Genomic DNA, 15,508 nt, shown 5'->3' on the forward strand with positions numbered 1-15,508 from the left:
AAATGCAGATAGAGGGAGAAGTAGAAAAAAAAGAGGAAGCGATAGCAAAGACAGCACAGTGAAGGATTAGCTTTAGCATGCCCGACTTAAATCCAATTAGATCCATACAGCCCAAGAGACAGACAGAGAAGCAGACAGACAGAGCGCACCAGGAGGAGACAGCTGCACTGGTCTGCTGCGGTGATGAAGTCACCGCTTTCCAAATAGCAAATAGAGGAAGCCAAAGAGATGCAGCTGTCTGCCGTCTGTGCCGCAGCCAGGGAGACAGACAGAGGAAGGCTGTTCTCTTCGTCTGACACTTCTGACTCTGGGCCAGCAATGTAACGCAACCAACAAGGCTGAGGCAAAATGAGGAACACACAGCTATGTTCACTATGCGCATGAGGTTATGCTCGGTCGGGCAGGCAAGACAATGTCAAACATATCAGGTCAGAGTATTTTTGTCTTATTGCAAAACAGCATGTTTTGACGTCTTAGACACACAAAGGGAGAACAGCACTAGACTTGGTAAAAGCAAACCAATGACTAAACACAAACAGTTATACAGGTATGAAATGATTTATGTATTAAGACTGTAAAAATGACTTTTGTATGTTTAAAATATAACTTGACCTAATGAGAGTTCTACAGGCGAGTTTGTCTTTTAGATATGTTTTAATACAGATTGCTTCACCTAGGGCCAGATGATGAAATGTCATGTAAACACTCAGCCGTTACATAAAAAAAAATAACTCACTGGGATAAATAACTGGGATGGATGTGTTTCTGTTACTTTCTGACTTGAAGAAGAAAAAACACCAGAAATGACGACACATGATCGGTGTCTCAGTGGAAAGAATAAGTGTCTGTCACACAAGCCCTGAAGGCAAACTGAAATCATTGTCTGCCAGCCTATGAGCTATGGAGATAAGGCTTCGGCTTGAACATTGCTGTCTGCTGGTGGCGTCTGTCTGGCAAAACTCTATTTACACAGCGGGGATCAGTAGACAGGTTAGCAGCGCCTCTGGGCACAAAGCCTCGTTTATAGAGAGAGCTAGCACTGGGGTTTTTTAACTGCACCTTCTCAAACCAAACACTCCTAACAGGATATGGGAATGGTAGCCATTGGAGACGGTGTTGGGGGGGGGGGCTTCCAGAATGCTCCCTTGTTTGTGTCTCCTCTCTTTTTAGAGGTCCCACAACTCTCCGGTTAAACTATGAACCGCTTGTAAACGTGCACATAGACACTGAGTGTAAATAAGGGCCATCGGGGGAAAAGGTCTGCAGTCGAGGTTAGACCAACACAGAGGCGAGCCAACTTTCGAAAAAGCAAAGCATGTGTGATTATTTAGGATCACATCAAGTACTAAAACCTGGTCAAAAATTAAACAAATTTGCAGGATGGGGGAAGGGAAATGATTTTAATCAAAATGACATACACACACACATTCAAACACACACAGACACACAAACACCTGGTTTTGCTTGTTTTGTCTTAGATGTGTTAACATAGTGTCATCATGTTTTGTCACGACTGCATCATGTATTAAATATAATTTTTAAATATATATATATTTATAAAAAATAAAACCCATGTGTGTGTGACTAGAAGCTGCCTGGCTGGCCTTACACTAACATCTACTGGGATGTGGAAACTATGAGTCACACAGCCAGTGCAGCGGAGGCGGCTGGACACAGTCTGGAGGATGTTCAGGGTGAGAGACATGTCCGTCTGCCTCACTTCCTGTTCAGTCAAACACACACTTTCATCACACAGACACACACACACACACACACAAGAGAGTGGTTGGATTTGGAAGGTGTGGTAGCAGATTTTGCATATAATATATCTCTGGACTCCGATATTGGAATGCTTACTTAACCATTGTTTTATATAGACTTATAAGTGTAATTGGATATATTATTGGATATATCGCATGTGGTTTGTAACTGAAATGTAGATTACCCAACGACCACTCGGACAGCCACGCCTATGGTTATGTACAATTAGTCTGTCTTTCGGTCGAAAAGCAATGTGCTTAAAGGCCTACTTCACCGGTTTGAATATGAAGGTGTATTGAATTCTGAGATCCTATGTAGTATAAATGTGCAAAAAAAATTGAAATTGGTTCATCCTAGCCTGAGAAAAGGCAGAAAGAGTGTTTTTTTAACCCTATTTTAATCTTACTGTGACATCACAGTAAGATAAATATAGGGTTAAAAAAAAACCTTACTTTGTAAATATTACTGTGATTTCTCCTACTGTGACATCACAGTAATATTTACAAAGTAATTTTTTTTTTAACCCTATATTTATCTTACTGTGATGTCACAGTAAGATTAATATAGGGTTAAAAAAAACACTCTTTCTGCCTTTTCTCAGGCTAGGATGAACCGATTTCAATTTTTTTCGCACATTTATAGTACATAGGATCTCAGAATTCAATACACCTTCATATTCAAACCGGTGAAGTAGGCCTTTAATATCAGTCTCCTATTGTCCTATGCCCAAACTCCTCCTATGGTTAAGTTATGCACATTAGAACTGTCTGCCTCTCTACCTATCTCCCCTTTGAACCATTGTTAGACGCCTCCCCCCCTGGGGGACAAATGTTCCTTAAATACATGACGTTTTAAGGAAGAATTTGTCACTCTTGCACATACAATCTCTGTGTCTGTTTTAGTGACCTCTCCGCGGAGATCCTTGCTGTATGATTTGAATAAAACCTAATGCTACTATTAACGTATCATGATTGCCTAATTTTCCTATTACAAAGGGAACCCCTGTGTCCCGATTGTGAGTGACGCGGGACGTCGCTAGGTCGCAATGTTCTCTGGCCGCGCTGACCTTTCACACACCCGTACATCCGCTTTGGGAAATCTGCGTCCTGTAGACACACAGGCAACTGTCTTTCCAGGAATTTGGGGACTTTGTGTGTTATGTCTGGTCTACACCAACTTACTACGCCATTTTCACTTCCGCCATTCATTTGACAACGCCATTCCAATTCCAGAGACAGTCTCACAAGAAACAGGACAAAGTGAAATCTAGTTACTAGCACCAAACAGCTGCAAGGTCATAAAAAAAGAAGGAAAAACAGACTTGAGAAATCACTGAGCAGACGACACCTGAAACTGTGGTGAGACAGGGGCTCCAGAGAGACTGGCAAAGTGTGAGACCAAGATGTGTCATACTAGCCGCCAGTTAGCGAGAACATTACGCACACACAGAGATTGGCAATGTCTCCCACAGAAACACACACAATTAAGAATACAGTAATAGGACTCATCATCCACCTTGTATGTGTGTGTGTGTGTGTGTGTGTGTGTGTGTGTGTGTGTGTGTGTGTGTGTTTCCTCTGTGGTATTAAAATGTCTCTGCAGTTGAGAAAGAATGTCTCCGGCGTCTTCCAAAACGCATAACTTAAAACGGAGACGCAGAAAGAGGAGGAAGACAACTGCTAAGCGGCGAGACAGGAATGACAGCAGACGGTATTTCCGGCACTTTCACACACTCACACCAAGTTAACCACCAGACAGAAAAAGCAAGGCATGGCCCCATCTCAGGTACACACACACACACACACACACACACACACACACACACACACACACACACACACACACACACACACACACACACACACACACACACACACACACACACACACACACACACACACACACACACACACACACACACACACACACACACACACACACACACACACACACACACACACACACACACACACACACACAGTACAAAGTGGGTGTCTCTCACTGTGAATACACACTTATCTCTGACCTGTGGTACTTGGATCATAAATCAATCTTGTGGTAAAGCTTCTCCCTGTACAGAATGTGTGTTTGTAGGTTAATGCCGGAATATATTTCAGTTTTTCAGTGCCTTTTTTTTTTGTTTTCTTTTTATTTAATCAAAAATCCATCTGAACTGGTGAGTTTGAGTGTGAACAAAACCACACCTAATGGACAAAAGCGCGACCCCACCTCTACCCACCAAACAATAGAAACAGGGCCGTACACTGTGGTCAGAGGGGGGTCATGAGACATAAACCAGTCAATGACCATCTAGAGCTTTTCCCCTCACTGAATGCTGACTGTTTTTTCATCAATCATCATCGGCCAAAATCATTTGGAAGACTTTGTAGAATTCTGGCTTTCAGTGATAACAGCTTGTAAAGTAATGAAGATCTTTCACTTTCAGGTTTACCTGGAGGATAAAACCGTCACTAATGATGTCAATGTTCCAATGCAGGAACCGTTTATTATTACAAGAAGAGGCACTTGTATTTTCTCCAAGTAACTAAGCAACTCTTTCTTTTTGACATGTAATGTTTAACCGGCCAACATTTTTGTTTTGCATTAGTTTCACTTCCATTTTGTCAGATTGTGTAGGAGTGTGCACCATGACAGATACCAGTTAAGTTAGGCACACTAGAAGTCAGTCAGATGAGGGTCTATCTAACTATTAACTGCTGACATGTGATTTTAATACAGTAGTTAAAGAGGCTCCTCCTCCTAAACCTATATTGTCCTTTTGTTAGGTGACATTCCCCAGTGACCTCAACGTGACCTGAAGGGACAAATGATGCACTTCCCCTTCAGCTGTGGCCAGCTGTCTTAACCTCGTCTGATCAGACCTGGCCAGGCAGATGCCACCACCTGTCCCAGGCTGCTCTCACACATACTAGGTCAACGCTGGTTTAAGAAAACACAAAACCAGCCTCATAGGTAGGTCTACTCAAACCTGCTGAACACACAGAAAGTGGGACTGGTCCATTGTAGAGAAGAAGGGCCAACTAGACAGCTGAGAAGACATCACCCAACAACATAAAACTGTCTTAATGGGCTTTATTCCCAGAATGATGTTGAATGACAGGTTACTCCATGCAAACAAGCAAAGACATACAAAGACACAGGTATGATTTAGAGTTGCACTTACTTTGTCTAGCGACCTCTTGAGCTTGTAGTGAAACTTCTCTTTGACGTCGTCCAGTAGCTGCTTGAGTTTGGGCTCCTCTGGCGTCCCCAGGTACTTCCTGGCTAGCTGGAGGTAGCAGGGCCACTTGGCTGAGTCAAAGCCCCAGTGGCAGGTCCTCTTATCGGGCGACTTGTGTGAATGCATGACAAACTTCTGCGGCGAAAACAGCAACTGGCACTCGACGCACTGGATGCAGTGTGCCTCAGGCTGCGTGTAGAACTGGGGCACGAAGAGACCGTGGCACTTCCCCAGACACTGGTGCTCCACCTGGAAGCTGGCTTCACTCTCCTTCAGCAGGCCCTGACTGGACAGTTTCCCACTGGGGTCGGCGGGTAAGGCCGCTCCTGGACGCAGCAGAGCGTTACACAGCCGCTGTGCGTCTGTCAGCGTGATGAGGCCACAGGACGGAGCGTTGAAGGGCAGGATGCCCAGCACCTTGAGGATGTGCAGCTGCTCTCCGTCACAGCGCGAGCAGTACACGTAGAGCTCGTCACACACCGTGTTGATCTGCTGCAGGGAGAAGTCGCGCAGCACAGAGTTGAGCACCTGGGGCAAACACAGACGCTTCTCTCCCCCCACGACAAAGCACGAGATGGACTCTCCCTCCAGCAGAGAGTGGGTGAGTTCAGTGGAGCTGTCGCAGGGAACCAGCAGGGGGCCGCCTCCCAGGACAGGAGGGGAGGCCAGGGGGGACAGGCCCGACTGGGAATGCTCGTGGTCGGTGCGGGCTGAGAAAGCGGCCGGGCCCCCGAGGGAGCTCTGGCTGCTCAGGGTGAACTGGGCCAGTGTGTGTTTGAGCCCGGGGCTCAGGTCCAAGGCTTTAGCAGAGCCCACCACGTGCAGCTCTGCCCGGCCCTCCACGTCCATGTCTGACTCGTGGTACATGTCCTCGATGTGCTCCCGCTTCACCTTAGGAGTCTTGGGGAGGGAATCCAAGCTGCGACGCTTCAGGTTGATCTCTGCCATCACTCGCTTCTTGATGGGCGCGTCCTCCAGTCTGTCTCTGTAGAGCCGTTTCAAGTTGCCCTTGAACGAGGTCAAGTCTTTGAAAGGGTTTTTCAAACTGGTCTGGGTGCTGGCCATGTCTAAGCGCTGTGTTATTGTCGTTTCTTTCTCTGCTGACTGACTTCTTGTATTCCTCTGAGTTTCTGCTTCTCCTCAAGTCTTTTCAAACCACACAAATCATCTGGGAGTTAGACACATGCATGATGGTGGTGACAGAAGTTTTGATCTGTTGTGCGTTTTGATCCACGACCTAAACGTGAGAAAACAGGAATTAAGGTCAAGCACATATCAGAGGTAGAAAACAACATTCAATCACTTTCTAAACTATAGCTAATCAATTCCTTTCCTGTAGTGTAGAGAAATAAACAAACAGAAAACAAGTATGTCATAAAAAATATGCTGTGTGGAGCATGAAATATCCATAAAGGGGTTTAAATGTTTTATGGATGCTGTCCCAGCCAGGGGCTGAAAAGGTCAATGGCTGTTTGCATGGACCACTAAACCAAATGGCCATTACCATACTTCACAAACAAGACTTTTTCAGTCCATGTAATTGAACCACAGGGGACGTTTGCATCTAGTTTTTTTTTTCCCCAAAAGTTTTTGGAACAAACTTTTCCACCATCAAGTGAGAAATGTAACAAGCGTACCAGTTGACCACCACCAGACATGACAAGCCAAATCCCCCTCCACCACTACCAACATGGCCCTCTCTCCCATTACCTTGTTAATGCTAAGCCCGATACAATGGTGAAAAACATTTCACTTAGCAAATGAAAGTGCCTCATCCCAAAGCATACTGTGCCTTGCCCCTGGGTCTGCTTACCCCACGCTGACCCCATCAACTCATGAAAAACAATTGATAAAAGCCTTCACCGCGGTCGTCCCCTTCTCTCAGTCCGTTCACAGCTTGACATTCAGCAGAGTGGAAAGCGTTGTTACCCCATGTTTTCTACTCATAGACTTTACTGCGGGATTGCTAAATCTCCTCTAATAAGGTAAACAACACTAAGCTGGTAACCCCCAATTAAAAAAGCAATGTAGATGATAATGGCTACTGCTGCAGTATGACACCAATACAAGGGACGGCAGACCGGACGCACTACAGGCTCGAATACAGTAATCATTTGAGCTTTCCTTTCGCCATTTATTGCATTTGATTAATAATTCTACATTGAATTAAGATTTCTGCTTCACGAAAAATGGGTGAACATTTAGGTGAAGTGGCCTCAGTATTTAAATGTGCGTGCTTTAGCAAATTTCAGCATCCCATCATTTTTTTTCAACCGACTGAAAACGCTGCGGTGGTGCAACACCTCTAGCGATTGGTGTTCTGTGGGCGTTTTTTGAAGGCAAATATCACCGTAGGATGATTTAAAAGGGACGTGAAAAGAAAACACTGCAAATTCAGATCAGTAGGCTAAGTAATAAATAAATGAGTCAACGTATAGCCAACGACGAGGCAGCTCCCGCGAGGGACTCCAATGCGATCGGCTTATTTCTGACAGAAATCACATCATCACCCGCATTTGCAACGCAGTGTTCTTTATTCCTCTAACAACCTTACACCCATTAAGACACCTTTCTTAATGTCACCCCCACTTCTGTTATCCCCCTTTAGCTGCTGCAAGGACACCGCGTAAAACACACAGTAATATCCTGCTCTGCTACATCCCTATTCTCCCCCCTCCTCCTCCCTTTGCTCCAGTCTGCAAACTGTACCTCGCCTCCTTTGCTGGCTCGCCACGACGGCACTGGTATGCAGACAGCGCTGATAATGACATTCACTGTCTACACTAAAGTCTGGTCTGGGAAGGCACCGCGGACAGGGATTACGCACACGCCGACCTACTGATTACACGGTGGGGGTTTACACAAGAGTCAAACACGCAAACAAGAGAGAGCCTGTCCGACAAATCCAATCGTCAAATCGTGAAGCAAGCGGATATTAACATTACGCATTTAAATGTGACATTAATTAAATAATCTAAATAAAGAGATTCACTCGCCACAAACATGTCCGTAACCGTGAAGTGAAAGCGCTAAAATGTGCGCATTCGCTTAGAAATAGAGAAAAATAGCCACCTTGTCTCTGAACGTTTCATTACTAATTGCTCTAGCTAGCTTAGCTTAGCCCCCCGACCCATCCGAATATGAGGTGGTCCCACCAACACACAGTGGGCTATGTATGAAGCCGGCTAACCTGGGCTAATTTAAAACACTTCGCCCCCGAAATGAGAGCTTTAATAAAACACATTTGGTTCTCCTCGACTTACCCAGTCTAATAACGAGCGATACAGACCACTTAGAGGTGACCCACTCGTATATTGTGGCAGGCTAGCCCCAGCGTAGTAAGCGATAAAGCTGGCTCTAAACCGAGAAGACCGACAGCGCTAACCCCCAATACAGAGCGATACAGTGGGCTAAACCAGGTTAGCTTCGAACCCCCTCCGCTCCGACTGAACGTAGGAATTCAAACTAAACCGTTATTAACTGTCACGCGCTGATTTCCGTTATCAACAAAAAATAAACGTATTGAACAGATAACACGGCCCCTTTCTTGCCGTTAAATAATCGTGTAAACACTTGCCTGGACGCTGTGTGTCGGTCAGTCCTCACTCGCCTACGGTCCTCTCAGTACTGGAAAAGCCTGGCGGACCGTCAACAAGATGCAGCTAGAGGTTCCACTACAGACCCGCAACGTCACACTGCACACGGGTTGGGAGGCGGAGACGTCACCACGGCTGATGGAAACTATGCGGGGGTGTCTCTGGTCTGTCTGTCTAACTGTCTGTGTGTATGTCTGTGTGTGTGTGTGTGTGTGTGTGTGTGTGTGTGTGTGTGTGTGTGTGTGTGTGTGTGTGTGTGTGTGTGTGTGTGTGTGTGTGTGTGTGTGTGTGTGTGTGTGTGTGTGTGTGTGTGTGTGTGTGTGTGTGTGTGTGTGTGTGTTAGTTAAATACATGGAAGCACATTTCTGCCAGTAAAAGAAAAAAGGAAAATAAGATGAGAGCTTAGCCTTGATAATAATAATATACGGTAGAAGGCAAAACATGTCAATACTTTTTTTAATTTTATTTTAAGTAAGATATTTTTTTCAAATAGCCTACTTTATTTTTGGATTTTTCCCCCCCAAAAAATATTTTGGATTCTCTAAAATGTTGGCCTATTTAAATTATTTAGGTAGTATCTCCCTAATAATACCCTATATAAACATACTTTCTATTAATGATTCCTCCTGTTTTTCGGCTTGACTCACTGGCTTGTATAGGTCAGTTTTATTAACATGACCTTGGTTGACGTTTGCTGGCATTAAACTGACATTACGCCAGCATTATAGGCTATCTCTCTCGTTGGCTTTCCACTATGTTTGTGAAAATAACAGACAACAAACTCATTGGACATAAGAGGTGGGCTTCTCCCACACATCCCCCCTCTTTTTATGGACCTATCATCTGCAGAAAGGTCACAAGGTCATCCAGGCAGTCTATTGTGCGTTTACCAATGGTGGGAGTTAATAACATCTGAGTATGAGGAGCTCAGGCGTGAGATTTTATGAATTATTTGAAAGAGCTTGAATTCCCTTTAGCAACTTACTGCACTTCAGGCTGAACATACACTATCGTCTTTAACGCCCGTTCTTGGTTGAAATCTCAATCTATAAAGGGTTATCATGCTCTCTGTCCACATATTCAGTTTTTTGTTGTTTCTTTCAACTGGAAAGGCTGTGGACTGAGCCACGGTCTGATGTCACACGTCTGTGAGAGCAGAGAGGCTTGATAAAGCTTTGATAAACAACACCGTCGACCGTTTTCACCGCAGCCTCTCTCCCTCTCTCTCTGGCTCACTCTCTGACAGCAAGGTCAGCAGTTGTATTATGAGAGCAGATGTGCGTACACCCTGTCCAGCCCCCGAGAACAACAAGAGGGACATTGATTTTCCTGTAATAACATCACTCTCTCCGTGTACGGCGGGTAGTAAATTAATCTCATATCTGCTGTATTGTGACCATGCACTGATTGTTCATTAGGGGTAGAGCGAAAAGCTGATGGATGAGGTAAATGGTGGACAGTGGTGAGGGAGCTGAGATTGTTAACAGCCTAGCACATTGATAAGCCTCTCCGTTAGCCCAGACTCCATCTAACTGTTATTGGACAGAGCCTAAACGGACCCCTGGGGGCAGGCACCTAACGGACGTTTTCATAAATCCAGTCCCGGATCAATCAATGGGGGATATTGAAATATTTGCGCAGTTGTTCAGTGGATGTTTCTGGAATTTGGGGTAATGATGCTTGCTGAAGTGGTCCGAGGTCACACACCTTCGCCGCTGTGTCTGAGGCGTCAGACAGTTCAGTTTTTTTTCTCTCTCTCTCTCTCTCTCTCTCTATGTGGGCCAGCCGGTTTGTGTCATGCCTCATCCTGCAGCCACATGTGCTGGTGTTTTAAACTCTCTGGTTTGTTGCTTGGAAGAAAGGTTAGTCATCATTTGCCCTTTATGATTCAACTGTGTATAAACAGGACAAAGACAAAATAACGGAAATGAGGTTAATTCTGATGTAATAACAAACACTGCTGTAACAGGGGGAATGTACTGAATGCCAGTGAGTGCGTTTACATGCGCAAGACTATCCTTCATTTGTTGCCACACACATGCCATAATTTTTTTTTGTACATTTTCTTTGTTGATACATGGTGATACTGATAAATAAGGGTACATCAGTACACATATGATCCGAAACCAAGAATGATGTTTACAGGGAGATACATAAACAGGTTTCACATGTCTATATTACACCATTAAAGTTACAATGTGTAGTAAACGAGTATGTGTCGCCAATCTAGTGGTGAAAGTTCTAGATTGCAAAGCTCCCTCGCTAACGCCTCCCTTTTGCAGGTGCATATCTGGCAGATACCCACTATATATAAAAATTATCAAGGCCGTAAGTTTTTCCCTTTCTGTGCTACTGTAGAAACATGGCTTTGTAACATGGTCACCTCATGGAGGGGGCCCTGTTCTTACAATGTGTCTATTGCCCGCTAATTCTAAGTTACTAAAATAAACTAAGGATATCTGCCGACACTGAGTACCAGTGCTATTCTTTTCCCAAATTCAAACTGATTGGAATCATGTCTTATGTTAGGGAGACCAGTGGTTGCTGAAGTGACAAATCACAGATTGTGAATGAATGACAACGTGGATGAAGGTAACTGATGGCTGAAACAGTTTTTTAAATATTCATTTATCCTTTACTTGACTGACATCTCTTAATTCTACAATAAGGTTTAACATTACCAACAATGTTATATCCATCCTAAATCATCCAAATATGTTGCCTTTATCTTAATCTTTGAAAGGCATTTTTGCACATACAAGGAGGGAAGTTTTTCGGCCAGATGGTTTACGTTACACTCATGCAAGGAAGAGACAGCTTCACAACCACTATGGATAGGAGGAATGAATGCAGTGATGTGATCAATAACTCTTCATAAGTGCAGTGGCGTTTGAAGCTGTACTGAAAAACAGAAACGTGACAGACATATGCATCATACAGGGGATTTCCAAAGGCTGCTACTTGACATTCAGCCCGCCTTTATGGCTGTGATATAGCTTTGCTAATTCAAGGTCCTTCTTCTTGAAGCTTTTATTTTGTAAAACGAATGGCACATGTCATTTCTTATCCTTGTTTTTATTGTAGATCTTAAAGTCTTTCAAAATCAGTGAATATCTCCTCACGATCCTCTACCTGTCCCTACTTTGTTTTCACTGAGAAAAAGAGGTGGTGTTAATACACAGCCTAGGCTCTGTAAACCGGTATACAATGGGTATGTAAACAAAGGGGCCCATTAGCATCATGGAAGCGGGTCGAGAGGAGATATTCACTGATTTTGAATGAAATAATTTGACAACACTCATTCTCCAGAAATGCGGACTCAACCTTTAAGCGTTCCTCTCCTTCTCTATGTTATTACAGCAGGGTTCCTTCTTTATTCTATTTGTAAGCCCCATTTATTTTTATGCAGCATGTAGTCATGGCCATGCAGAACGCCCTTAAGTGTACGCTAATGTTTCTATATCTCAATATGCCTCCACTCTATTTTTTCATTTCATTTTCCTTTATTTATTCTCGAAAGATCAATTGAGGGTTACCCTCTATTACAATGACGTCGAGAATTACACACAATATACAATGAGAATACACAACAAGCTTACAAAGAGACAACAACAATTAAAACATTCAGATCAATTGAATAAAACAGAACAATAGCCTAATTAAAACAGTTACAATTGGAGTGGGGCTGATTCAAAATAATAACTTTAAATTGGTTAACAGTTATGAGTGTATTTATTTTAATTTGATGTTGTAGGCTGTTCCAGGAGTCAGGGGCACTGTGGCTAAAAGCAGTTTTACCAAGGTCAGACCGGGCGTATGGAACATATAACATGAGCATTTCAGTTGAGCGGGTATGATAAAGCCCATCTGAAATATGCAGCATTGTTGTCAAATAGAGTGGTAGCTTTCCGGTCAGGGCTTTATATATAAAAATATGCCAATGTGCATCACGTCTCTCTTTAAGAGAAGACCACCCAACCTTTTCATATAAAAGACAATGGTGAGTGTCATAAGCATCTCCTGTAATGAACCTTAAGGCAGAGTGAAAAACGGAGTCTAGGAGTTTAAGACATGAATGAGATGCATGCCTATAAACCACATCGCCGTAATCAAGGACAGACATAAAAACTGCCTCAATAATCCTTTTCCTACAGAACAACGGGAAGGTGGCTTTGTTCCTATAAAAATATCCAATCTTTTGTCGCAGACAACAGACAAGATTTTTTATGTGAAATTTAAAAGATACTTTTTCATCTATCCAGATGCCGAGATATTCAGTGACTCTTTCAATTTGAGATCCATTATTTGTATGAATATTAAGATCATTAAAATGTATAGTGCTTGCTCTGGAGAAACACATATATTTTGTTTTGTCTGTATTAAGAACAAGCCTGAGGTCCACTAGACAGTCCTGCAGGGTGTTAAAAGAGCTCTGAAGGTTCTGAACAGATTGATGGACCGAATCAGAAATGCAATACAGTACAGTGTCGTCAGCATACAAATGGGCTTGACAGTTTTGTAGTGATGAAACAATGTTATTGATGTAAATTGTGAATAGGACTGGACCTAAAATTGAGCCTTGCGGAACACCATTTGTAACTGTTAAAAACTCAGTTTGGTGGCTTCCCAGTTTTACTGACTGCTGTCTATCAGAGAGATAGTCCCTAAACCAGCTACATGTAGAGTAATCAAAACCAATTTCATGCAGCCTCTGTAAAAGCAAATTGTGATCTAAAGTATCAAAGGCTTTTGACAGATCAACAAAAAGTGCTGCACAGTGCTTTTTTTTGTCGATAGCTGTAACAATATTGTCTAAGACCAAAGTGACAGCAGATACAGTACTGTGACCTGTCCTAAAACCAGATTGAAATGGGCTCAGAATGAATATAATCACAGTCACTGAAGTAGCCCGCACTGATTCGAAGCCACCTCAGTACAAGTATATTTAACAATAGACTCAAAACAACTCATTATCTCAGTGCTACAGTCAAGAGCGCTGGTAAATGCAGTGCGATATTATAGCTTGCAGGCCGTGGCAAGCATGAACAACTGTGCACCTTAAATTGCACTGTGTGTTTTACTAAGGGGTTGCGTTTAGCACCACGAATGATTCTTCTAGTGCTGCTTAATTAATCCCTTCAGGGACGGGAATAAAAAACCCAACAAGATAAGAGCAATTAGAACAGGATGTTTTTTTTTACATTATCCTTTATTAGAGGTTAGTCTTCTCTTCCCTGTGTCTTCCACAAGGGTGATGTGGAGCCACTGAGCCTGGGGGAAGGCATACCCCCCTTTTCTGGAGCGGAGAGGGCACTGCAGGAGCAATGTCAAACATACCGTCATGGGAATACAGAATTATGCAAAGACATTTATCTTTTTCTTCCTGCACGCGGCACTGCTGTTTTGTCTCGTGCCGTCCTTACAAGGGGAGCTATTTTCCACCCAAATCTGCTTCAATTGAGAGACAATATACAATGGTTTTTAGTGGTGCAGGATGTGCAATAAGCCTCACACAATGGCTTTTCTATCCGCCATTGTGCAGGGGTTATTGCAGCACACAAATCAATCCCTTCTATTATTTCTGACACATCATCATTTCCGTGACCCTTTTCATTCACCTCCCAACGCTCGGCACTGTGTGTGAGGGCAGAGGGGAGAGCAACGGTGTCAATGACCTTTTAACCTTCGGGGACGCCGAGGGCCCTCTAAAAAAGGCCAGGCGGGAGTCACGTGGATAAGGCTCAAGCTTAACGACTCAAGCATAATACCCAGCTTCTCTCTCTCTCTCTCTCCAGACGACCATGTGCAGTCTGGGAGCTCAGGTCTCATCTCAGCAGTTTAAACTATCACAAGGCCGATCGTACGATGTTTGTCCAGACAGACTTGTTTGAATGATCTCAACAGTGGACTGGCTTTGTTTCAATCCATAGGCTGCCAGGGTTTATTACTCACAGATAAAAAAAAATATATGATAATAATGTTTTGGTCCAGACTGAAATATCTATCTTTTGAACCGGTTGTCATGCAGATATTCATGGTGCCCAGATTATGGCGAATACGGATTTGGTGGCGATATTCACTAATCAGTCTTTATTTTTTTTTAGTAAAATGTCAACAACTAGTGGATGCATAGAGCAGAGAGAAAATGAGTCCTTAACACTTGAGTGTTGCTCTGTCTTCCCGTCGCTTTAATCTCTCCAAAGCTTAGTTTGTCATATAAACAAAACTAACATTTCCATCGCCCTCAGCGGTATTTTAGTGCAAAGTACAGCCTTGTGGAGCCTCACGTTTTTTTGTTTAGAGAGGAAAAATGTTTAGGACATCATTTCATACTACTAAACATAGCACCCCACTATTTGGTCCTTTGACACAAACAGGAAACACACTAAATTGGATCTCTACTGGGAAGTTTCCATTTAGTTCAAAGCAGGTATCAAGTTTGATTTGATTCATGACATTTCCATAACCAGTTTTCGTTCAGTGTCAGCCCACATGAATGGAAAATAGACACTTTCTCACCATAACAAAAAAAGTTGCTGAAACTGAATTTACTAAAAGTGCTCCTACCCCAGCAGGATATGAAAAGCTTTTTTATTTCAACATTAAACAGGCACTCTCACGATTCAGTATTTCATTTGCATAATGTTGCCGGATTTCAGACAGATTTAAATAAGAAAGGTCAAAATTGGAGCAGCAGAAGCTTAGCTATCGTCACTTTTAATCCCTTGATTTTGGGTAAAGCGCCTAAAACAATGGATCCTACATTTCCCATAATGCAACTTAAGAACATTCCTCAGACAAAGCGACTCCAGAACCAAAAGCTGTTTTCTTCATAATGAGTAACATGACTTGGCAAGAGTGCCCCTTTAAAATCAATGACAGACTCACACAAGCACATATTACCACAAGG

General features: G+C 43.2%; 1 protein-coding gene across 1 annotated transcript in view; it reads right to left on the minus strand.

Moving 5' to 3' along the window:
• Window positions 1-6,224, minus strand: part of skila (SKI-like proto-oncogene a) — a 31,875-nt gene extending 25,651 nt beyond the window's left edge. The window contains exon 1 of the mRNA XM_080034830.1: window positions 4,946-6,224. Coding sequence (XP_079890956.1) covers window positions 4,946-6,067 — 1,122 coding nt within the window. The 5' untranslated portion in view covers window positions 6,068-6,224. The remainder of the gene's footprint in view (window positions 1-4,945) is intronic.
• Window positions 6,225-15,508: the final 9,284 nt, after the last annotated feature.

The sequence above is a fragment of the Ammodytes marinus genome, assembly GCF_949987685.1.
Source record: "Ammodytes marinus genome assembly, chromosome: 9".
NCBI lineage: Eukaryota > Metazoa > Chordata > Actinopteri > Uranoscopiformes > Ammodytidae > Ammodytes > Ammodytes marinus.